The 26,596-nt window shown below is 45.1% G+C and overlaps 1 protein-coding gene across 7 annotated transcripts in view; it reads left to right on the top strand.

Annotated features, from left to right (window-relative positions):
* Positions 1-26,596, top strand: part of nlgn2a (neuroligin 2a) — a 73,689-nt gene that overhangs the window by 22,454 nt on the left and 24,639 nt on the right. For 3 of the 7 annotated variants that reach the window (XM_076165229.1, XM_076165228.1, XM_076165232.1), the window contains one exon: positions 8,939-9,088. In XM_076165229.1, the coding sequence (XP_076021344.1) occupies positions 8,939-9,088 (150 nt within the window). Of the gene's footprint in view, positions 1-1,289; positions 1,319-1,372; positions 1,422-6,349; positions 6,359-8,938; positions 9,089-26,596 lie in introns of all 7 variants that reach the window. The other 4 variants (XM_076165235.1, XM_076165231.1, XM_076165230.1 and 1 more) reach the window with 4 other exon arrangements.

The following is a 26,596-nucleotide window of genomic DNA, read 5'->3' as shown; positions in this document are numbered from 1 at the left end:
TCATCAGTGTAGAGCAGAGGTTTGATTGACACGGCACACCAGGCAGTAGATAGAGGACTTTGTGGAGTTACCAGAGGAGTGTTATAGAGCAGCGTTGAGGTTCTCACTGACTCTGCAGAGACGCACCGTTGCTGACCAGGCCTCGTCACGTGTTTCGCCTTTTCCAGGACTTCAGATTGAAGCAGAAGCACTTCAAAGAGGTCTTCAATGTGTGTGTGTGTGAGCCTTTTCTGGCCACCTTGGCATGTAAAGAACATTCAAACCCAGTGTGCGCAGTATGTGTTCTAGCTGTGGGTGTAAATATGTGTTAAGTGTGTGTCCTTGTACGTGAAGGCTCTCTCACAGTGGGACATGCGGGCCCAGCCATTGGATCCCAGCCTGTGTCAATGAGGCCTCACTGCAACACACACACTCAAACTCATCCAGTCCCAATTAGACCCCGGACACCCCGTGAAACCAAGGCTGCATCGCCAGCACCAGTAATGGGCAGATCGTTATTGGAGGGAGGGAGGGAGGGAGGGAGCAAGTGAGGGCAGAGGGGAGAGGGGGGCTGAGGGATAATGGGAACTCTCCTGGGGACAGAGGAGAAGGAAGAAGGAGGGCCGGAGGACGGTTGATGAAACCCTATAAATAGAATTATAGAAACGCTATAGCACACACACTTATACACATTTTTTAATATTTGGATGCTTTTGTTTGTGCTTTGTCTGGAATGAACAGGGATCTTTAAAATAGCGCAGTAATAATAGAAGTGAGAGGTTTTGGAAGAGTTCCTTCCATCATTGGTAATTGTGAGGAAAAGTGTGAAGACGTAGCTGAACACTTTCACACTCAACACACAAAAGGATGTTCACACTGAAGCCAATTTTAATTTGATGCAATCTGCCACAAAGGGCCGGTGATAATGGAACAGTTTGATATGTTGTCAAGAAGAAGAAACCTGTTCTACACACAGACGCTGTGCTGAGAGAGAGAGAGGGCCGAGGTTTGACTAACCAGTGTTGGAAGAAGCTGGTCTGAACAGTGCATCTTTAGTGCAGAGTTGTTCAACTAAACTGGCTCTCCTTAGCGTTCAAGCTCACTTAAAGCAGTCGTAAAGTCATCAGTCTAAGAGTGTTTCTGTCAGTAGTGCGCTGGCATTTATGTAGGTTTGTCACTGTGACATTTTGGATAACAGAAGAGCTGTGTGCTTGGATGTGTGTGTGTGTGTGTGTGTGTGTGTGTCTGTGGAAAAATGGCGTCGGATCCCTTTCTTTATAACTCAAATGGGAGAGAAGGCTACAGCAGAGAGATAACGAAAATAGACAGGGAGACGAAGGTAGACAGAGAGAGAGAAGGAGAGAGAGAGAGAGAGAGAGTAGTGCAGGAAAAGAGATAGGAAGAACTCTAATGGTGATTGGGTTAATAAAGTGGAGGCGTTGGTGTGTGTGTGTGTGTGGTTGTGTTATCTCAGAGCCAGAGTTTGTGCCGGTGGCAGATGAAGACATGAACCTCCTGAGACATTTATTTTCTATGCATGTTTAATTTCTCCTGGTTATTTGGGATTAGTGGGACCTAATAAGTATCAGATGTGTAATCATGTGTGTGTACTACAGAGGAACACAAAGAGCATCAGCCACAGGGTAATCTGAGAAAAATGGAGATCAGACAAACAAGGTGGCCGCTGGCTGGAGGACAAGCGCCGAGAGAGCCATGTTAAGGATCGGAGGCAGAGATAGATTAAGATCAACGGGGGAACGGCCTCTCTCGCTCGTGGCAAGACTGACTGAAGAGCCAAATAATTAGAGGAAGATTGAGTGAAGAAGAGGAGTGGAAGAGAGAGAGAGAATGTGAGAGGATAGCACTTGTTTTAGAGACGGTATTGAGCCTAATAAGAGACGGTTGTTGTAAGACAGGCTGGTTGCCTGTTCTTATCCCCACCGGTCCCACTCGTCTTTTTCTCTCTCTCTCGCTTTCCCTGCTTCTTCTTCTTACCTCGCCCACATTTAATCTGCTGAGGGTGGAAAAAAGTGCCAGCGTCCCTGTGTGGTTTGGAAGGAAGGAAGGAGGAGGCAGACAGCAGAGGTACCAAGCTCCAAACACAGAGAGGAGTGCAGATATCCAGCACCTCACACAAGAACAACACACTTCATAGGCGTGGATGCAGAAAGAAAAGACACGCTGGCTGTTATATATGTTACAGTATATATATAGAAGATGATAGTGTTGATCCTAGATGATAGACCAGGCAAATATGGATGGCAGTTGTCAGGGAAGCTATTTCCCGTTGTTGCATCTGTTTGGTAGATGATTGTTTCCTCCTGGTGTTTGGTAACATATTGTGCGTCGTATTCGCTGGCTGTCGCAGCAGCCGAAGTTGGTGTAGACAAAGTCTTGTGCAAACAGCTCTACAGCTCCAGGAGGATCATCCAGACACCTCGCTGCCCCCTACAGCTCATGTTACAGCTCAGATAGACAGTGAGAGCGAGAGGCGGCAGCACATGGTGGCTGCTGCTGAGTCTGTGCTGATGCTCACTGGAGAACCACAGCAAGGGGGCGCAGATCTGATTTACTCTGACTTTTCTTATTCTTCTCACCTTTGCACGGCACCAACTGTAAGTGTGTGTCATCGTTTACCAGGTCACACACATCTCCAATAATCAAATCCACCATTTCTCCATTTGTAAAGCTTTTAATCTGCAGGATCAAAGCCATCAGCTTCACCAGCTAATTAGCCCCTAACACACAAGTACACACATCTGCCACCGCTACCTCCAGAGCACACAGACGGAGCTGTACTTAGCTCAGTGCACATATGAATTCCTCTGATGATGATAACCCACATAAAGCTCCTTTCCAGGCGAGCACACATCACTCATCATTTAGTGTAGTGCTTGAACTTCATGATATCTTCATTTTAAAAGTTTCACCTTAGACCTATTTCATCCAAAATGATGACACAAGATCAACCAGTTCTGTGTGTGTGTTAAGCATATGAGAAGAGTGTGTGTGTGTGGTGGTGCAGCCTGATCTATGTGCACACACACACACCCCCCCCCCCCCCCCCCCCCCCCACATGAAGAAGTCCAGTGTGTGTGAACTGAAGCCAGCCTGTATTCTTGCTGTATGTAATTGGTTGAAAGGGAGATTTCCCTTCTGGTATGTGAACATGTAATTCACTGCATATTGCTGTTGTGCCCCCTGACTGAGTTTGCATCTCTGAAAAGCAGTGCTGTCTAAGCAGCTCATGCAGCGTGTTCTGCTGTATTCTGTCTGCTGACCAAGGACGAAATAACCAAAGGTTTTAAGCGAGAGGTTTAGAAATGCCCTTGCTTTTCTTTACAAAAATCTGAATTCCCTCTAATCAAACCGGTTCCCACAAGTATTACAATACCAGGACAACCACAAACACACACACACACACACACACACACACACACACACACACACACACACACGCACACACACGCACACACATATGTTCAAGATGCAATCAGCATAGCTTGATCCTTTGGGCTCCAGTGATGAAGCTGCAGGCTCACTGGTCGGCCTGTCGGGCCGCTCTGCCGCTCTGCTGCTGTGCGTCTCATCACATGCATGCATCAGGCTGCCACTGACCTCCTGGTGACCCACTCCCACACACACACACACACACACACACACACTATGCCAGTGTTACAGTGTCTGTCTGAGATGCACAGTTGGACAGGTTTGCAGTAGAGTCAGTCTGTAACGTGACTAAGAGTGTGTGTGTGTGTGTGTGTGTGTGTGTGTGTGTGTGTGTGTGTGTGTGTGTGTGTGTGTGTGCAGATTCAGAGCCCCATGGCCCCTGTAGTTTAATATGAACACCTCAAAGGATTTCCACAGCTAAATGTTTACGTGAGCTTTTCCCCTTAATAACATGTTGTGCATGCTTTAAAGGAAACCATATCAGAGAAGAATAGATCAAAAAGCGAGATATTAAAATGTGTTTCCTGCTGCTGCTGTTGTTTTCCCTGTGTTTGGTTTGGGAACGCAGCTATCCATTTTTTTCCCAATAAATATAATCCTAACTTAAAGTAGAAATAAGTCTAATGCATCTTTTCCAGGCTGTATTTTTAGGTGTAATGTATAGATTCCCATATATCTTTAGGGACCTGCACATAGGAGAGCATCCTAACTCCCAGATGCGTTCCCTTTATTCACCGTATCTCCCCACACTGTAACCTTTCCTGTTAATTGCTGCACACGTACAAAGAGCTGCTGTGTATTTGCACACAGATAACACTTCATCATTTGCTGTGAGCAATTTTCCTATCATTACAGACTGGAACCTTCAGAATAAAGGTCAATATTTATCAGCGCTTCACACCCACACGTGCCCGTCCACACACACACACACACTGTCCGTACTAACACCCAGTCCTTACTAATGGAAATGAAAATAGGGACGGTGGAAAAATACACTCAGCCAACTCTATATGGAAAAATGGAAATGCTAATTTGGAGGGAACATCATGTCTCTCTTGCGTTGATGTGATTCTATGTGTTTTTAATTATAACTCTCTGTAAGGACGGTTCCATACGCAGCCGTCTCTCCACGCTCGGCTCTAAGTAGAGGAGATGATATCGCAGCTCGCCTCATTCTATTTAGAAGTAATAATAGCCTTGTAAAAAGTTTGTGCTCCATGCCAAGCCTTCCCCCTGAGCTGCAAACTCTCTCTCTCTCTCTCTCTGCACTCAATCCTTCCCTGGACACACTGCTGAGAGTTGAGGTGTTGGTGAAATCGGGCCAAAGCCTCTGATTGTATCTTTAATAAAGCCAACACGCTTAATCTAATTTAGCTGTCCCATGAATCCCTGAGGTTTGTTCATGTTTACACCTCACTGATGTGTGACCCACAGCCATCCTGACCCTTGACCTATCAGTTAGCGGTTGATTGTAGTATTGACGGCGGTCTGTGTCTCATGGGGACACCAGAGGGGGGGCGGAGTCTACACTCGTTAGGGATTAATCATCCTATTGTCTCTGTTCTGCTTGAAAGGATGAGCAGCCACGCTAAAGCCCTCAGCTGCTCTCTGCCATCTTGCTTTGCTTTTGTTGTTGGTTTTTGTTTCGCAGCTCCCATTTTTCTCACTCTCACTTTGGCTTCGTCACATTTGACTCCATTTTTCAGCAGCCTTGTTTTCCTCGCAGCCTTGTTCCCCTCTGCTGTAGTGTGTGTAGTTGTTCAGATGTAATTAGAATAATCAGTTAGCAGGTGGGCCGATAACTAAGAGAGCTTCATGTTCTCTTATTATTGAAATACTCTCTATATCAGATATGCCAAGCAAACTGAGGCACCGTAGCTTCCTCTCTCTCTCTCTCTCTCTCTCTCTCTCTCTCTCTCTCTCTCTCTCTCTCTCTCTCTCTCTCTCTCTCTCTCTCTCTCTCTCTCGCTGTCAGTTCCACCTGTTTACAAATCTAACAACCGTATGCCACAAAGTGAGAGGCAGAAGCAGCAGCAGGATTATTGCTGGAATATTATCACCACCTACTGGATTGGAGTGTGGAAGGAGATGAACTGAGGAGGTTTCCCTTATGTGTGTGTGTGTGTGTGTGTGTGTGTGTGATGACTGCTACATTCACACAGCATGCAGGCGCCTCAGCTGTCATATTTCTTTAGGGGAAAGACAATTAATCTCCCCCGCTACCGCCATGGGCTTTTCAACGTGAAGGTGAAATGCTGGTGTGAGCTCAGGATAGAGGTTTAATATTTAAAGAGGCGGCGGCCCTGTGTGTGTAAGGGAACATCCCCTGTGTCACACTCCTACATGTATGCAGGACTTCTCTGGGCAGTGCATGCTAAACGTTCAACCAAATCAGAGAGATGTGAGAGATGGAGGGAGAGGGGCTGCTTGAAGCCCCGGGGGAGCTCAGTCTATCTATCATGATGTCACAGTGATTCACCCTGGAACTGATCCATGGAGGCCAAGTCTACAGGTCAACTGTGACAGGCTGCAGGCTGTCTCTGTGTGTGTGTGTGTGTGTGTGCGTGTGTGTGTGTGTGTGTGTGTGTGTGTGTGTGTGTGTGTGTGTGTGTGTGTGTGTGTGTGTGTGTGTGTGTGTGTGTGTGTGTGTGTGTGTGTGTGTGTGTGTGTGTGTGTGTGGGGCTGTGGGTGGATACATATGGCTGTGTGTCAGCACATATGCATTCTGTCTCACATGCTGTCTGTGGCTGTCAGTGAGACAGACAGGCAGCATGTCAGTGTGTGTGGGTGTGTGTGTAAGTGCTCATTTGCTGCAAATGTAGGTAGAGATGCGGAGATTTACGTCACAGATTTAGAGATGCGGGAGTGCAATATGTTGTCACGGCAACAGTAATTGAGACTTTGTTCGTGTGTGTGTGAGAGACGTAGGGTGAGTGAGAGACACAGAGGAGGCAAGAGGAAGACAGAGAGAGAGAGAGAGAGAGGGGAGACGCAGAGACAAGTCAGAGTAAAGCAGTTGCCATGGCGACTATTCATTTTAGCTGCCTGTACATCAACATACTTTCTCTCTCTCTCTCTCCATCTCCCTCTCTCTCTCTCTCTCTCTCTCTCTCTCTCTCCCTCTCTCTGTCTCTCTCTCTCTCTCTCTCTACTGTCTCTTCCTGAGTGATGCACTGGTTTTAGCTTTACACTGTTGTCCTTATATGTGTGTATGATGTATGTGTTTGTGTGTGTGTGTGTGCGTGCGTGTGTATTTCACATGAAATGTTGGCTGCATGTTTCAGTGGGAATTCCACATCTAAATGAAACAATCTATACATACTGTGTAGATACAGTATGCTGTAAATGGGGGAACACACAGAGAGAGAGAGAGAGAGAGAGAGAGAGAGAGAGAGAGAAAGTGTTTATACTATTCCAAAAGATCTGAATCAAGTTTAAACTGAACAAACTCTTTATTCCATGTTTAACAGAAGTGATGCTTTGCTTTTGATTTGTGATGTAAAATATTATTTAGAATATAAAAAACTTTTGAAAATGGACCGCACAGAATTATAAATATAGAAGTCATAATAAGTCATTATATTGTTGTGATATTTACACCAGATTGTCTTATTTTATTAATATCACAGCGTCTTCAGGCTCATAGTCCTAAAATAGCTCTAATGGACAAAAGTTCTATGTCTCTCTCTCTCTCTCTCTCTCTCTCTCTCTCTCCGTCTCTCTCTCTCTCTCTCTCTCTCTCTCCGTCTCTCTCTCTCTCTCTCTCTCTCTCTCTCTCTCTCTTTCTCTCTCTGTCTAGCAGATGCTGTAGTCCTTATTTATGTGGCTGTTCTGCGCTACTGCTCTCTCATATCCCCAAGCGTAAACACACACACACACACACACACACAGACAAGCAGAAGCCAATAGGGGCTGTCACTCTGCCACACTTGTAAGTATTTGGTGCCATATGCTACTAAAGGCTCCTGGCGAGCACTAGTATCATTGCATTGAGTCATGAGGGAAACAGGTTCAAAGGCCAATGAGGGCCCATCAGGGATCCTCCTACACACACACACACACACACACACACACACACACACACACACAGCAGCAGCAGCAGACTTTAAAGCGCCTCAACACTGACATTGGCTGCTTTCATTCTTAAGTATTTCTTTTTTCTGTGCTGTTTCTGTTTCACCTGTGAAGTTATTTCTTCATTGATGATCGAACCGCACAAGGAAGTTGACCTCCAATATACACATTTGGCTCTCCCAGCTGCTGAGGGCAAACTGCAGGGCCTTTTACTGTGGATGTTCCAACACTGAGGTGCAAAGTAGTGAAGGAATTTATGGTAATTCACAGCAGATATGATTCATCATGTGCTAGTGGCCTTTTATCGTCTGTTGATTTCTCACACACTCACACACTGCTGTTCCTTCCAGGTTCCACCACTGGGACTAAATATATATGCTGCTTTATTTCACAAATGTGCTTTAGTTTGTGCTAGCGAAATTCTTTCGGACCGCTAATAGACTCAGAGACGCCAGGGCACTCGGTTGAAGGAACACTGCTTTATTCTTTCTGCAGCAGGAAGTCCAGTCACTCACATTGATACAGGGATCAAATGCAGTCTGCAGTCGACTGATCTTAGATAGCTATTACATAGATACTTATAGAGAAAATGCCCCTCCCCGTGTGACAAAGTATGCTCATCAGTACTTCTCCATTCCAGCAGCACTTCTCTATCTCAGACGGTTTAAGTCTCGCCATAACAAGAAAATACCATTCTTGCGAGAATAGCAGCATGAATCCCAGCGTACCAGAATACCTTCTATCCTGAGAAAATACAGCATGACCTTCTTTTGTTTATTCAGTATAATAACAACATTTTTCTGACAATTTGTCTCCTCATAACGTGCCGGTGCTTTTATTGTTTAGATATCCTCCTGCTTCCAAACTCATTTCCTTGTTTTTATTGCCCTGAGTGCATTTTTACACGATCTTATAACATCCAGGGAACCCTTTCAGCGGAAAATTAATGAATGTATCCACATTGGTAATTATGTGGCCGCTCTAATTATTTGATCAAGTTGATTACATAAGTGGCGTCGGTTGCAGCTGATTTCGTTTTTTTGAGCCGTGGACTAAAGATGATCAAAGGTAGTGATCCTCAGGTTATCTTCTCTGGGCTCCTCAGTAAGGAGCACTAAGCAGTGATTGTGTTCTTCTCCTTATTGCTTTAATCACCAGGAAGCGTTTGATGAGACTCCAGCAGTGGTGACTCACTTTATTGCCTCTTTCTTGGATCATTGCCCAAAATCTAAATTCCCTAAAAAATCACTACTCAGAGAACAAAGACACAGCTGCATTTCAGACGTGTCGTTCTTTAGTCGAGCCAATCAGTGAGCTGTTTGTTCTCACACAATGTGTCATCACACATATTTACACTTCCAAATTCAGTTATTGACTTCTTTCCTTTTTTGCTGTCTGTTCTCTCTTCCGTCTGCGTGTGTGTGTGTGTTTCTAGATATTCGTGACCGTAGGAAGAAGCCGGTGATGCTGTTCATTCACGGAGGCTCGTACATGGAAGGCACCGGAAACATGTTTGATGCCAGCGTCCTTGCTGCCTATGGCAACGTGATCGTGGTGACCATGAACTACCGGCTCGGCGTCCTCGGTGAGTGACAGGTTAACCCGAGTGCCCATCGGACACACACATACATGCACATCCACGATCTTGGTAGGGCAGAAAGGAGAGGACGTCTTTGTCTTTTCTGCTCCGCTGACAAAATCACTGACACACACACACACACACACACAAGGTCGATTTCCCCAAGCAAACTCTTCTTCTATATAGATTGATTGAGAGGTGGGTGATGGATTGCATCAATAGAAATCATCAATCTAATGAAAACCTATCCAGCACTTGATCTCAAGCGCTCACTTTGCTATAGATTTCCTTTGTGGATTATTCAAGTCTAAACACTTTGATTGGGTAATTGCTTGGCTGCCTGTTGAAGCCCTGGGAGCCACAAACAGAGTCATGATGTCATGATGCAGCCGACTGACCCAACTACACTTCTGAACTCTGATATTTCATCTTTGTCACTTTGAGCACATTTGGTCTTGATGTGAGTTTGTGTTCTGGGTTATTTGTAACTTTCTAGCTGTGTGCACATTCAACCTCCCCAGGCTGTATGAATAGATCTGTATCACACACACACACATACAATAAGGATATACAAGAGAAAAACACACAAACACACACATGAGTAATGAACTCTATCCATGGACAGGGTTTAGTAAAAAGCTGAATTTCACAGCTTTATATGGATTTCTGTGATTGGGGTAACATAAGGCACAAATCAATCTAAGGCACCATTTCACCAAACAGCAAGCAGTCAGACTGCATCACACACTGAAACACGAACACACACTTCCTCCAAGCATTATTAAGCCAGCATTTCATCGTTGCTTTCTCTTGTTTACAAAACTAAATCTCACACACAGACTGTATGAAGCGTCTTTAAAAGAATGTTTGTTCTTGTTTGGGTCCCAGAAATGATGATTTGACCAAATGACACAGTGTTTATATCTGTGAATCACTGAGTCACGCTTTCAGAAGCTGTTTCTGAAACACAAGATGCTAATCACAGAGAGATGTGTTGTTGTACTCACACAGATACACACACTCACACAGCACCGCCAAACTCCTGGGTGTTTGTTTCAAAGCTTTCTAAGTATTTCCACAAAGGGCAAGTCTTTAAGTAAAAGAAGATTCACTCCAGTGTGTGAGCTGTTTAAACACACAGCTCAGTGAGAGTGGAGGGATTTATAAAGAAGTAGATGTGGTTTTCCTGGTGGAGTGTGTTGTGTGTAACCTGTCTGCTCAGGTGACTGTGTGTGCTCCAGAATATGGCTATCATCTGTCACCTCAGCACCGTCTTCCTTTTCTTAAATATACACTCAACTTGACTTCTTTGTTACTTAGCGCGGCGTCTCGCTCCACTGAGATGAAGTCATTAAGCTCTGAGAGGAGGAACATTCCTCTCAGGAGGCAGGTGCTAACTAAAGGAAACTAAGCACATTAGATATTTCATTAAATGGAGAGCCAGTGGATTGCTGGGAGCTGTTTTAAAATAGACTACCTTAATTTGTTTTGGTTTGGTTTGGTACGGTTCTTTTTCTAAGGACTTTGCAGCGTTCTTAGAGCTCTTAGCTCTTAGACGTTGCTAACAATGATGACAGATTTTCATTTGCATGTTATTACCTTAAGACTCTAAGTGTTTGCTTGTCACTGCATGTTTTGAGTTCATCAGCGTTTGTAATGAAACGTGAATGTCACCAGCAGTTCTCTCTTCATGGTAGTTTGTCTATAGGACCATGCACTGGTGTTGGGTTGATGCGGGGAATGGATCGTCTTGGTAATTGAAGGGAAATAGGGTTGATAATCAGAGTACACATTACCAAACATTTGTGCGTAATTCCAGTGTTTCTGCGTCTTGGAAAGTGGTGTGGAGTCTTTTATCCCAGCTTACGCCTGCTACGTCAATGGATAAGAATAATCCCGCACAGAATGAAGCCAGACAAGGGGGATTACTAACAGAAGTGTAGTTTATAAAGATGATAAAGTGAGTCAAAAGTATCAGCTGCTATTGTTTCCTCTGTATTAGAATCAACAATGAAACAACTGAAACAATGAGAGTCTCTTCTGTTCTCTTAGATTTTTATCACCCTTTCCCCCAAACGCGTTAGACTGGAAGCATTGCGGCTTGCCCTTTGATTTCCATGACAGAATCACAGAATCCAGACATAAAAATGGAATTAACTGTTAAATGTGTGAGAAACCAATAGCAGCCTTTGTCAAAGCCCACTTGCCTCAGATGTTTGAACGACACAGGGAAGCCATCCATGGGAAGAATCTTTCTGTCGTAGTTGATGAAAGAACTGTCACAGATAATTGCAGTGTTCTCAACATTGTGACAGGTGAGTCAGTCGTCCAATATTAAAGACGGCTCAGTCGTTTTCCTAATAAAAATCTTAATCATAATGGAATGGAAGTCATCCTAATGGATAGAAAACACACACACACACACACACACAGCTCCTTAAATAGAAGAGCATTATTAGTTTATTGCAATATTTGTCTTCATCCAGGTTTTCATTTATACTGTGAAGCACTGATCTAAACAATTCAGTGTTATGTTGAAAAGTAAATGAACGCACAAGGCAAGATTTTCATTTGATGGAAGGGATTTGTTTTATTCAAATCACAATACATTGTTATTAACTGTTAAAGTGTTAATAATTCATTTGATTGGACACATTTTTCATGATAACAACTGGATATAAAATGGAAAAAACTCTCCATTCCACATCAGTTTAGTCTCTTTTAGTCTTGCTTTGGCTGGAGGAGATAGCAAACAGGCTGTGTCATTTGTATGCAGCGGGGAGATCACAGTTATCTCCCAAATATTGGAGCCATCCGGTTAAATGTGCCTGTGATTTGGACAAATGTGAGTAATCTTCTGTCCTGTGCATCCTATATGATGGATTGCACTCAGAGAAGTCGGTAGGGTGTGGCGAAAATGCGAATTTAGAGGCGGTGAGCCGTATGAGCGTGTAGCAGCATGCATCCATGCATATTGATGTATGCAGTGAGGTAAGACTGCAACGCTTCCCCGGTGTGTTTGTGTTCTTGCTTCAGCAGTCTGACACGCTTATTTGGAAACAGCCAATGTTGAAATTATTGATAGGAGCTCCATTTGGTCGTGTTGGATGGAAACTCAAGTCACAGCGTGCTTGTGACAGTCTGTGTTTATGTGTAGAGGTTAATGCCGTGTCAGGCATGGTGTTGTTATGGTATTTGACAAATTCTGATGAAAGTCCTCGAAGTTCTGTGGTGTAAAAGGTCGTCTAAGCACTTGTGTGTGGGCGCAAACACTTCACAAAAAACCTCATTCATCTGGAGGTTCAGACGCAGGTCCTGTGGCATTGAATATCCTCACTGGAATAGTTTTTAACATGCCACCAAATTGCTACAAGCTCTTAGACTGCAACTCTGTATCTGACCCTGACTGGAAATCTTTGAGGAAAGATGAAAATCTCTTTCAGAACACAAAGATATTGTTTATTCACCATGAACCGTGAACTGTATCCTGCAAGACAGAGGTACTCCACTCAGCAGTAGAAGCTTGATTGTTCATCATGGTAAATCCCCCAGCAGTCTAGACCTATAGCAGCATAACAAGGGGCTAAGCTTTATCAAAAAGGAAAGTTTTAAGCCAACTCTAAGACATAGAGACTAAACTAAATCCAAACATAACATACCTTCCACACCTTTTGTCCAAAAACACCTGGTGTGATTCTCCTCCCTGTGACTGGTTTACAGCAAGACGAGGTGAATTCTACTCCCCAGCATTTAGTCAGCCCTGGCCATTTCCATCTCCTTGTGGCAATTTGGACTCAATCCATGCATCATCAACGTTTTACTTCTCCCTCATTTCACAAACCAAGGCGAGAGAGCAGAATGTCCCCACGTTCCGGACAATACAGCGATTCGTTTCTTGAGAGCGATTGAGCTAAACTCTGTACAGCAAAGAAAAATAAGTGATTTATTCTGTCCTTGATTTATTTCTTTGCCTGGCGCTTTTGCAATCACAAAGTATTTTTTTGGGGGGGGCGGAGGGATATTTTCTGGCCATTGCCTCTCTGCTGGCTCCTTGTGTGCTCATGATTTAGCAATAAAAGCCTGCAGTAGTTCAATTTAGTGTGTGCTCACGACTTTAATATCCAAATGTGAAATATATTCTCATTGTTCTCCTCCTCCTGCCCTTTGTGTGTCTGCATGCATGTATATGTATGAGAGCATTTTACAAAATCTAAACCAGATCAACTTCAGAAAGAGGATATAGGTGCTGATTGACAGACTTGATCTTTCCTGCCCGGCTTCCCCTGTCGCCCTTGTTTGGCAGCCGCCTCTCTAACCTTGCCAGCACCTTGCACACGCCGGCCAATGGAATCATTCACGTGGAAGAACAAGCCCGACACTGTCCGCGTGCTGTCGATCGCTAAAGTTGACAGCTGGACGTGAACCAAGCAGGGCAAATGTTTCCAGTGAAACCGGCTAAAGTGGCGGTGGAAGTCACCAAGGCAGCCGGGGTCACTGTGGGGATTTCTGCAGAATTAAATATGTAATGAAAAAGCCTCGCCGGGCCACCGAGCACTTGACATTGCTTTGGCTGCCTTAGCGACAGACATGCACACGGTACATACGTCACCTCCACCCCAATGAGCTTTTTATACCCTCCGTCGCTCTGCAGGGAAGAGAGAGAGAAAGTGATGAAATGAGACAGACCATGACTTCATTCAAAGAGTAACAATAATGATGAGAATAGACAAAGCTTAGAGCGTTTTTGGTGATGTGCGTGTGCGCTGCGGTGAAGATGCACGGGATTAGAATGGTTTGAGAGATTTTGAGAGATGAGCGACGTGACAGTGGGCGAGAGACGAGATAGAGGGCAGAGAGCGCGGGGGGGTGGGGGTTGTATTTGTCTCTGATGCTAAAAATAAAACCTGCAGAGCGGCTTTTGAATGTGCAGCCGAGCAGACATTCATCCAGAGCATGATTATTTGCGATACACACATCTACTGTACACGCCATCTACTGCTGTCTCCACATATGCACACTTTATGTTCACATGTTCAGAAATCCGACATCCTTGAATGTTTTGAGCTCTAAATGGACCCCCCTAGATACGTTTCTGCCACACGGTAACACACTCCATCACTGTGGCTTCGCACAGTGGTGGAGTTGAAACAAGACCTGACAGGACCGGACCAGACAGATATTGAGACACCAGGGCTGAACACCTCTCTCAAACACTTTCACACATTCACACATACACGCAAACACACGCTTGTTTGCAGACGCACACACACTCACACACACACACACACACACACACACACGGTTCTTGTCGCCATAGCAACACCCTGCAGAATTGATGAGCAAAGTCCTCTTGACTCTTTGTGTGGGGAGGGAGGGAGGGGGTACTGTGGTGTCTTAAGTGTGCGTGAGTGTGTGTGTGTGTGTGTGTGTGTGTGTGTGTGTGTGTGAGCGAGTGTACGTGCAACAAGAAGGTATAGTATGACTTTGAGAAAGAGCCAAAGAGCTGAGGACATTTAGAGAATTAGAGCGACTATTCTCTCAGAGGGGATTAGCATTTGAGCTGGTCTGCATCACACACACACACACACACACACACACACACACACAAACACACAAACACATTAATACGGTCACAGACATTAGCTGACCTTTATTTCCCAGTGTGTCCCTGACCCTGATCCTTTCTTACCTGCATTACCCTCCTCCTTTCTTTCATTTCTATACCTCTTCCTCTTCTTCCTCTTCCTCCTCTTCTGCTCCTCTCCTCACCCTCAGAAACCTATAGATCACACCCACACACTGCACCAGGCTCTTTCCTGAAAGAAATTTAAAACAAGTGCTCCACTATTGATGAAGTTTCAGACATTAGCTGGAGTTGTGACAGGTGCGTGCGTCTCAGCGGTTTGGATCCTGGAGGTTTGAGGGGGAAATGAAAAATCTAGTATATTTCACAACATGGTTCTCACTGCTGCACCTCTTTAGCAATACATGTCATGAAGTTTCATCATTAAAATGGAGCTCCATGCCAACAGTAAATAATAATCCCACTTGTCCTCGTGCTGGTGATGCTGTTGGTGGTCAGTTTCTCTCCTCGTCCCATTAAAATGCAGGTGAATTCTCCAAAACCAGGATGAATTCTGATGAAAACAGTTGCGGTGTGATTCCAGGCAGTTTTCCAGATGTGTCTTTGGTGATCGTCTTTACCCTTTGGCATAACAAACTTGTCAAAAAGTTAGCGGTTCACACACTGCTGCCATCTGAAGCCTTGGTGGTTCTGTGACTTTGGCGATAAGCAGCATTCAGCCTCGCATCCCAGGCATCAAAGCGGGCGCAGTGACAGGCCAACCAAAACTCCAAAGTTGTCGCTCCATCCTGGTTCACTGATGATCTAAGAATACATCGTTTCAGATTGCAACCCACATCTGGGTGAAGAGTGTGTACCCCTGCTGTCGGCTTCTCTACCTCCCTGTCTCGTTTGCCCTTCACCCATCTTTCTCTCTCTCCACCTCGCCACCTCTCCTTCCTCTCCATTTGTTCCTGCGTCGCTTCCACGCTCCTCTTCTTTGTGCCCTGCTGTCGTCTTTGCATAATTCACCCTCTTCACTTCTTTGTGCAAATGTTAAGTGTTGAGTTATGGCCCAGATTACACTGATGCATGTATCACATGTCAAACAATCTGCTTTGTAAGTGAGGAGCTGATGTCTGGTAATAGCCGGGATGGATCATCATTACAGGAGGATGACAGCGGTTGGAGGCATCCGCGGTTAGAAGAGGCTAACTGGGAGACTTCATGCTTCTTCTTCTTCTTCTTTGGGGAACAAATAGAATATTGTAGACGTGTGTACATTGGAGTTGTCGGGGACGTTAGTGAGTGTAAACATTAACGCATCAAAGCAGTGTAGTCAACATTTGTGTCTTAAGTTGCTGCTGTCCCTGAGTAAATGTATTTCTCTCTCTATCTTATTCATCATCAAACACAAAGTGAAGAACGCGTTGACATTGTAGAGAGCCCATGTGTTGGTTGATGAAGTATCATAATGTTGTGGTTGTGTTTCCTCTACTGCCTCAGCTGATTTTCTGTTCCTCTGGAGCCTCCAGAGAGAATGTGTGTGTGTGTGAACGTGTTGTTAACAGCTGTAATGTGTGTGTGTGAAGGAGGAAAGACAAGAAACCAGATAAGTGCTTTATTTATTTTTTTTCTTGCCAAATAGAAACGAGAGGTTTTCCAGTCGCTCCCCTCAAAGGAACATAAGCTGTGACAAACACAAACATGTCTCCTCCTCTGGAATGGGTTCTGCCTGCATGGCTGCTGGATATCGGTGTCGTCCCATGAATTTAGGACAAAACACACGACTGAACCCATGTTACAGTTACAAACACGCAAGAGTGAAACCACACACATGCACCTCTCACACACACACACACGCACAATATACACAACATATAGGGGAAGTTTCTCATTTGTGTGTGCATATGTATGGGTGTGTGGTTTCATTAGTGCGTGTGTGTGTGTGTGTGTGTGTGTGTCTGTGTGTGTGTATTTGTCTTAGTTCTGTTGAATTTTTGTAACGTGGAAACGACAACAAAAATCTCATTTACTTCAAATTTCCAAAGCCTCTCAGGCCTCTGTGGCAGCTGCTCAGGTGGAGGAAGGATGTGCTTCATCTCAATCACCTCTGACTCTCTGGAAAGATTTGGGAATTACGTCCGTCTGTGTTTCCCCTGTACAATCGTTCGTACAATCATTCAGGCTGGATTGGCTCTCTAACCAGTTTCCAGTTTACCTCAGAATAAGCACAATGTACCTACAAACATCACTCCACCCCATTGCTGCTCCCCTCTTCCTCAGCCCGCTCTTCCCCCCCGCCAGGCTGCTCTGTTGCCTCCCCACCCTTCCTCCTGACCCTCAGCATCATCCCCCCCCCCCCCGGAGCTCCAGCTGTTGGATTCACGCTTGCTCTCCTGAGGCAGAGGCTCCGGGCTCAGTCGCAGCTGGGCACCATGGCCCTGCTCCCCTCTTCTCCTCTTCATCACTAACCCTCGCTCATGCATACCTCCACCCTGCCGTCAGCGCTGCATTAACCCCTCCAGCCTGGCTGACGCAGCACCTGAGGCTAGCGGAGACGGAGAGCCGAGATGTGTGTTTGTATTTGTGTGTGCGCTCCATGACGTGTCGTCTAATGTTCACCTCTTTTCCAACCTTAAGCACACACACACACACACACACACACACACACACACACACACACACACACACACACACACACACACACAGGCAGGAGCAGGAATGTTAATGAAGGTGATTTGCATACAGGGAGATGAGGTCAAGGACAGAGCTGATGGGTGTCTGCCACATGGCTGGACACAGCACCGTGATTGGCAGGAAGAAAAGCATAATAGCAGTGGTGATGGGACAGAGAGACACACACACACACACACACACACACACACGCACACACAGTAACAGGAGACAATAGAGGACTAAGGAAGAGGCAGTGGGGTAGAAGATTGAGGAGATCATAGGGCACAGAGACAAATAGGGCTCACTCATCCATGCACTTTACTCTGTACACACACACACACACACACACACACACACACACACACACACACATATATGAATTGTATGCCAAACACTGGCTGGCCGTTGTCATGTGCTGGCCCGGTAACAGATGCTGTGAGTAGCGGGAGTGTGGGGCTCCACCTGCTCTCCTCTGTAGCTCCGCCCCTCATCCAGACCCACAGACCTCCAGTTCTCACCTCGCCTTCCCCCGGGCCGCCGCACCTCTTGGCCCGGCCCCGGCCCCCCCTCCCCTTCTCCACCTGCTCTCCTCACACAGACACTATACAATAGAGTTATCACCCCAACACACACACACACACACACACACACACACACACACACACACACACACACACAGATCCAGAGCCATGCCCTGCATACACATTAGAGCCCGATTACTCTACTGAGAGCCAGGCTGTCAAATTAGCTCAATGTTGGATTTTGTGCTGTACAGTATTATAAAACCTATACACACACACACACACACACACACACACACACACACCTGATACTCACACTATATACACTGCATTGTGCTGTACACACAACCAAACGCAGCATGCCTACATGCCATCGGAATCATTATATGGATGTGTGTGTGAATGTGTGCGTGTGTGTGTGTGTGCCCAGTCTGCCCATTGAAGTTGACTATGGAACATGGAATGAACACACTGGTGAATCCCCTCTGTCCTGTGTGTGTGTGTGTGTGTGTGTGTGTGTGTGTGTGTGTGTGTGTGTGTGTTTGGTTTCTGAGTTTGTTTGTGTACAAAGCTTGACTTGGGCTCCCAAAACCAAATAATGTACTCGACAAAACTCTCCACCAGCCGACTTGTGACAGAGGAGAAGCTCCCTGGGTGAATCTAATGGCAAAGGCATTCTTGTAGTGTGTGTTGTGATTCACATCTTCCCTCTGAAAGAATGCAGAGAGGTTCTGTAACAGATTCTCCCCAGCAGCTATGTGGCCGTCCTTATACATCTCTCTCTCTCTCTCTCTGTGTGTGTGAAGCATTAGCATCAAGGCATCCTGGGGTCTGACCCACATGAAGAATGTAATGAATGATCCTGCGACTGCGGCGCCATCCAGCAAAGAGGCAGAACACAGCATTCCTCTCTGTTGGACTCTCACTGATGTAAGGCCTGGTTGATCAGATACCGCTCACAAGGCAGAGGAGATCATTTCACACGCTCTGGGTTTTTCAAAATGTCAAATATGCACAAACTAGAGCTGAACAGGAACATGAGTGTGTCTGAGGCATGGCCGTGTGTGTGCGTGTGTGTGTGTGTGTGTGTGTGTGTGTGTGTGCAGTCTCTGATCTCTGCCTGTACTGGAATGGCACCGATGCTCTCCCCCATTAGAATGCAGGAGATTAAATTGCTGTCATTAGCGGCGCCGGGTATTAGCGTATAATTATGTATGCAGAATCCACGGCCTCGGCCTACAAAATCTCTTTCTACGCCGGCTCATCTTGTTCTTCTTCCTCTTCCTCTCCCGTAAAGCTCTTCTTCCCTCATCCTGTTTGACCTCCCTCGCCACCTCACATTTGCCTGCTTCCTGTTGTTCCCTAATTATAAACAAATAAGTGAAGCTCAATAATTGGCTTCACAACAAAGTAAATGAATTCAGATCAAATGCTCCGATGAGGGGAAATTAGCTTTGGATGAAATCAAATCTTCTCCTCATATGCACTGAAATAAATGATCCAAAGATGGTTGTGTGTGTGAGGAATGTTTTGGCGTGTGTGTGTAGTGTCTTTTTAAGAAAATAGACCAGGATGAAATGGTGTGTGGGTGCCATTCACATGTAAAGTTGAAGCGTCTCTTGCGTGACTTTGCAGAAAGGAGCTGGCTCAGAGTCGGCTCGGAGCAGATGCCAGTGGTAGAAAAAGCAAATTGGAATTGGCCCCTAATCTGACAACTTGGCAGCGTTGGTACCTCCTGTCCTCGGTACAAGTGTGGTAAATTGACTGCGGCCCAAATTTTGGAATAAGGTGACAGATTTGTTTATTTATTTCAGATCTCTGGCTCGCTCGCTGGTTTGTTGGTTTGTCACCAGATATCCAAGATAACACTGCTGCTGCTCTGGAGAGGAGTGTTTGTATTCTGTGTTTCATTGTAGCCTAAACACAGATCCGTATAGGCACAGGAGTGTGTACGCATGCAAACACACACACACACACACACAACACATTAGGAGCTAACATGACATGAAGCATTTAGGTGTCATGCTGCACGTTTTGTCTCCTCACACCAGCACAGTTACTCCACTGACTGTTGAATTATTCAGCAGCCATGGTGCGGATAATGAATGCCTTGCCTTTAGACATGGCAGAATACTCCCAGGAAGCCTACGCCTCCCACATTACTCATGTGCTGTGAGTGTGTGTGTCTCTGAGTCCCGGCTGTAAAAGCATTTTAGATCCCAAACTGATATCATGGAAGTGTGTGGGGGTCTGGGGTCTCAATAACCCCAGGAATCCTCCCAGAAAGATGGATCCACCTGGGGACAGTGGGACCTAGGACCATGATTATGTAGGCCCCCATAAGTATTCAAGAGTCAGAGAGAGTCTATTCATACACTTCATACAATACATCCTTATGGTACTTCTCATGCCAGAGGGGCTGTGTGTGTGTGTGTGTGTGTGTGTGTATGCTCATGCACGTGTGTGAAAGAGAGGTGCTCCATCTTCCTCTTATGTTGCAGAGAGCTCCAGCGGGAATTCCTTCTTTTCCAAGCTTCAGTCGATGTCATCTCCTCCACCTCTCCTCCATGTTCCTCCTCTCATGCAGCCTCAACACCACTCCCTTCTGTTCCACTGTATCCCTGCTGCTCTGCTGTCCTTCCTCCATCTCTTTCTCCTCCTCCTCCGTCTCCTACAGACTATGACCCGCTCCCTGTTTCCCTCCATTTGCCCTTCATCTGTTTCTCCTCTGCATGAATTGAATAGCAAATGTTCTCCAGAGGGAAGTGGTTTGGTCGTTTGAAAGGGTTTGTCGATTGAAAGGGACTTAATCATATTTGTAATGTGTTGCTACCTACGTTTATAGGTTCAATCGGCAAAAACTCTGCCAGTTGCCTTCCTTCTCTTTCCCCTCCACCTTTCCCTCTTCTCCATCTCCTTCTTTCCATCCCTCTTGACCTCCCTCACTTCACTTCACAGGATTGAGCAGTCAGCTCCCATTATGACAGCCTGTCCAAACGGATACACCTTCCTCTCCTTGGCTGCTCCTCTTCATGTGACCCTTCTTCCTTCGTCTGTCTGTCTGTCTGTCTGTCTTCTCAGCTTTGGCGTCCGTTCCACCCTTGCTCTCTGATTTTCTCTCAGTCTGAGCCCCCCTGGCTGTGTGGCTGTGTTCTAGCCTTTGTCACCATGCCTTCCTCCCCAATCCATCACTGGCTCTTCCTCTCCTCTCTTGCAGCCATGCGTATGTCTCAAACACTAATAGCTGTCCCTCTATCTCTGTCTCCTCCTCTCTCCTCATGTGACCCACTACAACCATCCTGTGTCCCTCATCCGTCATGAGCCTTATCTTTTTTTCCCTTATATTTGTCCTGGTTTTGGTCTTTTGGAAAAGTTCTGTTCTATCAAAACCTGGGAAACATTCATCTTCCGTGGGTGGCCCATCTCTTCATTAATCTTTAGGGCGCATCTCTCTCTCTCTCTCTCTCTCTCTCTCTCTCTCTCTCTCTCTCTCTCTCTCTCTCTCTCTCTCTCTCTGGCTCTCTTTTCAGAATGCAATAACAGTAGCACTTATTGTTAGGTTAGGTATATATGATATAACCTCATACAAAACATCTATTCTGTGGTTCAGCCCTCATATAGCTTGAGTGAATGTTGAACATGGCATGGACACACTGCTGAGCATACTTCATTACACTCTGCAATATAATCTTACGACAAATTCCCAATGGAGGCGTTGAGTGGTTTTCTCCCTGAACCAACAGAGGAATAGATGATGACTGTAGCCTCTTACAATTTCTAACCTTGACAGTGACAGATGTAGTTGTGCCTCAGCAGTTACTTTACCCTTAAAAACACTGTTTTTCTGTTTCCCTGCTTGCTTTAATCGCCTCCCATCACTGTATTCATTAGGGCTGCCATTTGTTTTACCTTAAACCTTTTGAACCTGAGCCCAAACGTGTCCATCTGGGTGTAGCTGACTGTTTTCTGACTCTGTAGTGGTGCTGCTGTGTTGTGCCATCATAAAGTGCAGTGTGCCATCTGATGAAGCACAAACACACTTTATTTTTTTTATTTCATTTACTGAACTTTTGATGGATGAAAACACATTTTCCCAAAAATAAATCCTAAACTATTCAGATCCAAATCATGACTTTAATGTCTTTACTCTCAGTTCTGCTCTCACTGTATTCCACTTTTGTCCAGTTCTTCTCCTGGAACATGAATAGTTTTGAACAAGGAACAAACGGACACACAAACTGTACACACACTCATTTGTACTGTTTATTGTTGCCAGAATGTCACAATAAGAGTCTCAACTACAAATACGATAGAGCTAGCTGAAACGTGTAGGACTCTTATTGTGGTGGGCTTTGTGTGTCTGGTGTGGCAGGGAAAAGGAACCGACTAATAACCGACCGATGCAACTGTAATGGAATACAGTTATTCACCACTGCTACACATATTCTGTTTTCATGTGCAACTTAAATCGTTTTGACATCTTAAACGGTTTCGGAAATATGATATGAAAACGCCAACACACCCCGTTTTAAAAGGTTAAACGGCCGCCTTGATGAAGTGCCAGCCAGCTGCTCTGACCTCTGACCTTCTGCTGGAGGGGACCAGACCGAGGAGACTTTCCAGAGAGGCTTAATATGACAGCATATTGTGTTTATTATCACACTAAGTGGTGTCAACAGCAGCCATTCCTAAAGAGCTGTCCGGTGTTGTTGGTTTGCACAAGTTTATTAGTGAAATGAAGCAGCATGTTCTCACTTGTCATTGATTTTAATTAGTGTTTAAGAAATGACAGTGTTCATTTCTCCATCTTCACTTGTTTGGTTTCGCAATTTGCATCTCTGAGGACGGTTTTAATTTCCCCTCCTCCTCACATTGGTCATGAAGGTGCTGGGTTCTGTGTCTTCATTGGTTTGCATTAGCGATTAGTGAGGACAGTGCTAAGGTTTCTCTATAGTCATCTCCTATTAGAAGCCGTTTAGCCACAGCTTTCCCTTCCCATTACTGTGACTGACAGTGCAGCAGGGTGGAAGACAGCCAAGCACTCAGAGAGCCACACACCATCTCACATTTCACTCTGCTTATGCATACACACACACACACACACACACACCAATCAGAGAGAGTAATGAGACAAATTGGAAGGTTTTACAAATACATTAAATCAGTACAGAATATTCATAAGTAAATGAGACTTGTAGACATCTGGTGTTACCTTCTTCTTCCCTGCACATCTTTGCAGCCACACACACAGACATACACACAAGATCAATAGCCACCATGGGTCTTTTATCCAATGTTTCTGGGTCAGGTCTCTGCTCTCCATGTCCTGATGCAGTGTCTCACAGGTAGTGCACTTCTGATTGCACTTCATTGCAATTACCTTCAAAGTCCTTCGATTATTATTGTGTCACACAGGTGTTTGGGTTCAACGATTGCCGAAGCTCTTTTCCTAATTGCAATTTTGTGTAAATTCAAACCTACCTACCTACCCTACCTACAAACTTGTACTAAACATGTGAGGGAGAGAAGCAGTGTTAGCAGATTGTCTTTGTCTGAGATCCTGTGGACACAGTGTTGGCAGAGGCAAGAAGAGGGAGATGTGTGTGTGTGGAACAAAATGACACACATTGAGAGAATGTGATGACACAGCTGCGTCAACAAGTCTTATTGAAATAATTGGATCATTTTCTCCCATATCATAGTCTCTTTCCAAAATGGGGAATTATTTTGGAATCCTGATTATTCTTGTTTGGGAAAATGTCTGCAAAGGTGTCGCAACTCCAGGTCTTGGTAGGATGGAGGTGAAAGGAAGTTCAGCTGTAAAAAACAAATGAAAAGTTGGAAACAAATCCTTTGTTTAGTAATTTATTTTCCATGATGTAACATTGGGTCTCAGAGAAAAGCCTTGATTCTTTCACTTGTGATAAATGTACTCAATATTGATTATAAGAAACAAGAGCAACCATAGCGTGTGCCTATGACTTTGATTCCTATAGGAATCTGTCCTAAAGGAAAGACTTAGTAACGGAAATGGTATTTAGCAGTCTACATTTATGAGAGCATGTGAAATCCATTATCTAAGCAGCTCTCAGATTTGTGACATGACTGATGGTTGCTCAGTGGTCCTTGAGCATTGTGAGACAGCGGAACATAAGAGACCTCAGTAATGGGATACAGAAAGGTTGGAGAAAGACAAATGGTGAAGAGAGTATTTTCAGACAGTTGGAAAGAAAGAAAAGAGAGAGAGTCCATTGATGAGCGATGGCATACAGAGGGGGAGAGTGTGAGTGAAGTAGCAGAGTTGACGAGAATGGAAAAGACGGATCCAGCGAGAGAAAGGGACACCAATCAACACCTTTCGATTGCCTCAGGTGTCTCAGAGGAAAGATCGATCTGTGGGAAGGGGCAAGAGAAGAGGGGAAGGAGGAGGGAGAGATAACCGGTCTGGACACTCGTCAGGGAATACAAAGCAGTGTCATATCTTCTTTCAGCTCTTTGCCTCTCTGCAGGTCACTCAGGGGAATGAGCCGAGATGGCTCAGGGGTTTGATGGTCGCTTGGTTCAGTTGTTGACAGTACATTAATGCTCCGATACTTCTTTCCCAATTACACGTACCACCCAATCTGTCTACCCATCAATCACTCAACCTTTGTGTATGTAAGTCTTTACTTAAACCAAGCACAATTCAAAGCAGTAAAGTGGGCACATGTGGGAGATGATCGCACATTTCCCAGCATGAAAAATGGATGTTCAGTTTAGTTCAACCTCCTTCAAACGACTGTTCCAGTAAAATTCATATATACTGTAATTTATTTACCATGTCTGAAAGTGCACAGTCTCCCTATACTCTGTCCTATCATGTGTTAGACATGCAACACTCCGGAATCTATGTCTAATTTATTGTAAAGACAGAAGCAAGACTCCAAGTGCCTCTTAATCATAGTTCACTCATCTGCACTAAGTGTGGGCGCTATAAAGAGGAGGAATTGGCCCATTTCTGTGTTAGTGCTGATTACCTTGTCAAGGATCCACAGAGGGCTACTCAATCTCTGTCGATTCACCCAAGCACCTGCATTGTCTCTACCACACACGTCCTGTCTACACCCCTACCTCCGGCTCTTTGTTCTGCTTGTGACTTCTAATCACAAAGACAGGGCTGTGATGTCCTATATCCGATGAAACCAGCCATGGGTTGGTCACGTTCGTGCTCAGCTGACCCTAACGTGACGGAAATCAATGTCTTCTACTCCAATCTGCTCCCCCCTTATCTGGTTTCCTCTGGTTCCCTCCACCGCCTCCATTTCCCCCTCTCAAGGTTGCTAATGAATTATGAATCTCTCTAATTCATGTCCTCAGCAAAGTCCTACATCTCTGCTGCTCTGGTGGAGCTGCTCGCCTGCCTTTCATAGAGAGGGAAGGCAGCGGAAGTCGAAGAGAACAAAGGTTGCTTTATTTGTTGTATTTCCTTTTGCGGGCATTAGCGAAAACACGGATGCAGATGACGTCAGAGAGAAATCAGAGCTGTGCTTGTCAACCTCAGCGTAAACTCAAATGCTGGAGAGCTGTTTTTGCTCAAGGGCTCAGTTGCTCACCATTAATGAATCACTGTAAGAATAAAGTATAGAATCTTTTCAGTGGTCGTTAATGAACTCATCTTTTCCTGTCAAACGGTTTTCACAGGCTTTTGCTGTTGTTAAATAAAATACAATTACTCACTAAAAATGGTCGAGGTGTCATTGGATTTAAGGTCAATACTATCGTTTTGAACGGAGGTCAATTAGTCAGTTATCATCATTAGTCAGCAGATTCTCGTGTGACGTCTCACGAAAAAAGTTGCAGAAATATGATTAACTTCAGTTTGAGAGAAGGAGTCAAACTTTGCCCCTGACCTTCAAACCAAGGAGCAGAGGGCACTTAGTTCATTAGCCATCCGTTTCTGAGTGTGTGTGCATGTTTGTATGTGTATGTGTGTAAATGTTAATGGTCTAAGAAATGGAAGCGTGGGTGATTGAAAACTGTGTAAAATGTCATATGAGGCCATGTACTGTATGAATCTCCTCTCTCTCTGTCTCTTGCTCCGTCTGTCTGTCTCTAATGCTGTGGCTTGGCAATTATAACCTTCATTAATTATGAATTAGGCCCCGGATGAACAGGGCCAAGCCGCTGCCACTGTCAATCCAACTGGGCGGCAGAGAGACTCGGCAAACTCCTCAGCTGTTGACGTCGCGGACGGAAGCGCAGCATTTTAATTTTCCATGTATTCATTCAGGTCGCTGCCACCTTGAGGTGGGGGGGGGGGGGGGGGGAGGGGCAGGGGTGAGCACTGTTATAGCTATAATTAACCCACATTATTAGTAATGATAATAATATTGCTGAGGGAGTGGAATTTGTTTACCTCTCAGTCTAACACACTGCCTCGTACTGAACACGAGTGATAAATGAATAAAAGTGCCAAAACTTTCCACTGACTGGCTGAGTGAGTGGTGAGACGCTCTACTCTCTCTCTCTCTCTCTCTCTCTCTCTCTCTCTCTCTCTCTCTGTCTCTCTCATGCTCGTGTTCTGTCTAATCCCATCACATAGACCCACTTTCAGGGTAGTGAATGTAGGAAAAAGGTGTAATCAACAAAATTGAGGCAAAACACTGTACTCTGTCCACTTCAATACCCAAATGACAGGCAGCACACATCCTGACATTTTGAGTATGTGTGTCTATATACTGTCTGTGTGTGTTCTCTTCCACAAGGTGACCA

This window comes from Genypterus blacodes, unplaced genomic scaffold (assembly GCF_046128005.1).
Source record: "Genypterus blacodes isolate CSIRO-AG114 ecotype Tasmania unplaced genomic scaffold, CSIRO-AGI_Gbla_v1 ptg000142l_1, whole genome shotgun sequence".
In the NCBI taxonomy this organism is placed as follows: Eukaryota; Metazoa; Chordata; class Actinopteri; order Ophidiiformes; family Ophidiidae; genus Genypterus; species Genypterus blacodes.
This window is presented reverse-complemented; position numbering and strand designations above follow the sequence as displayed.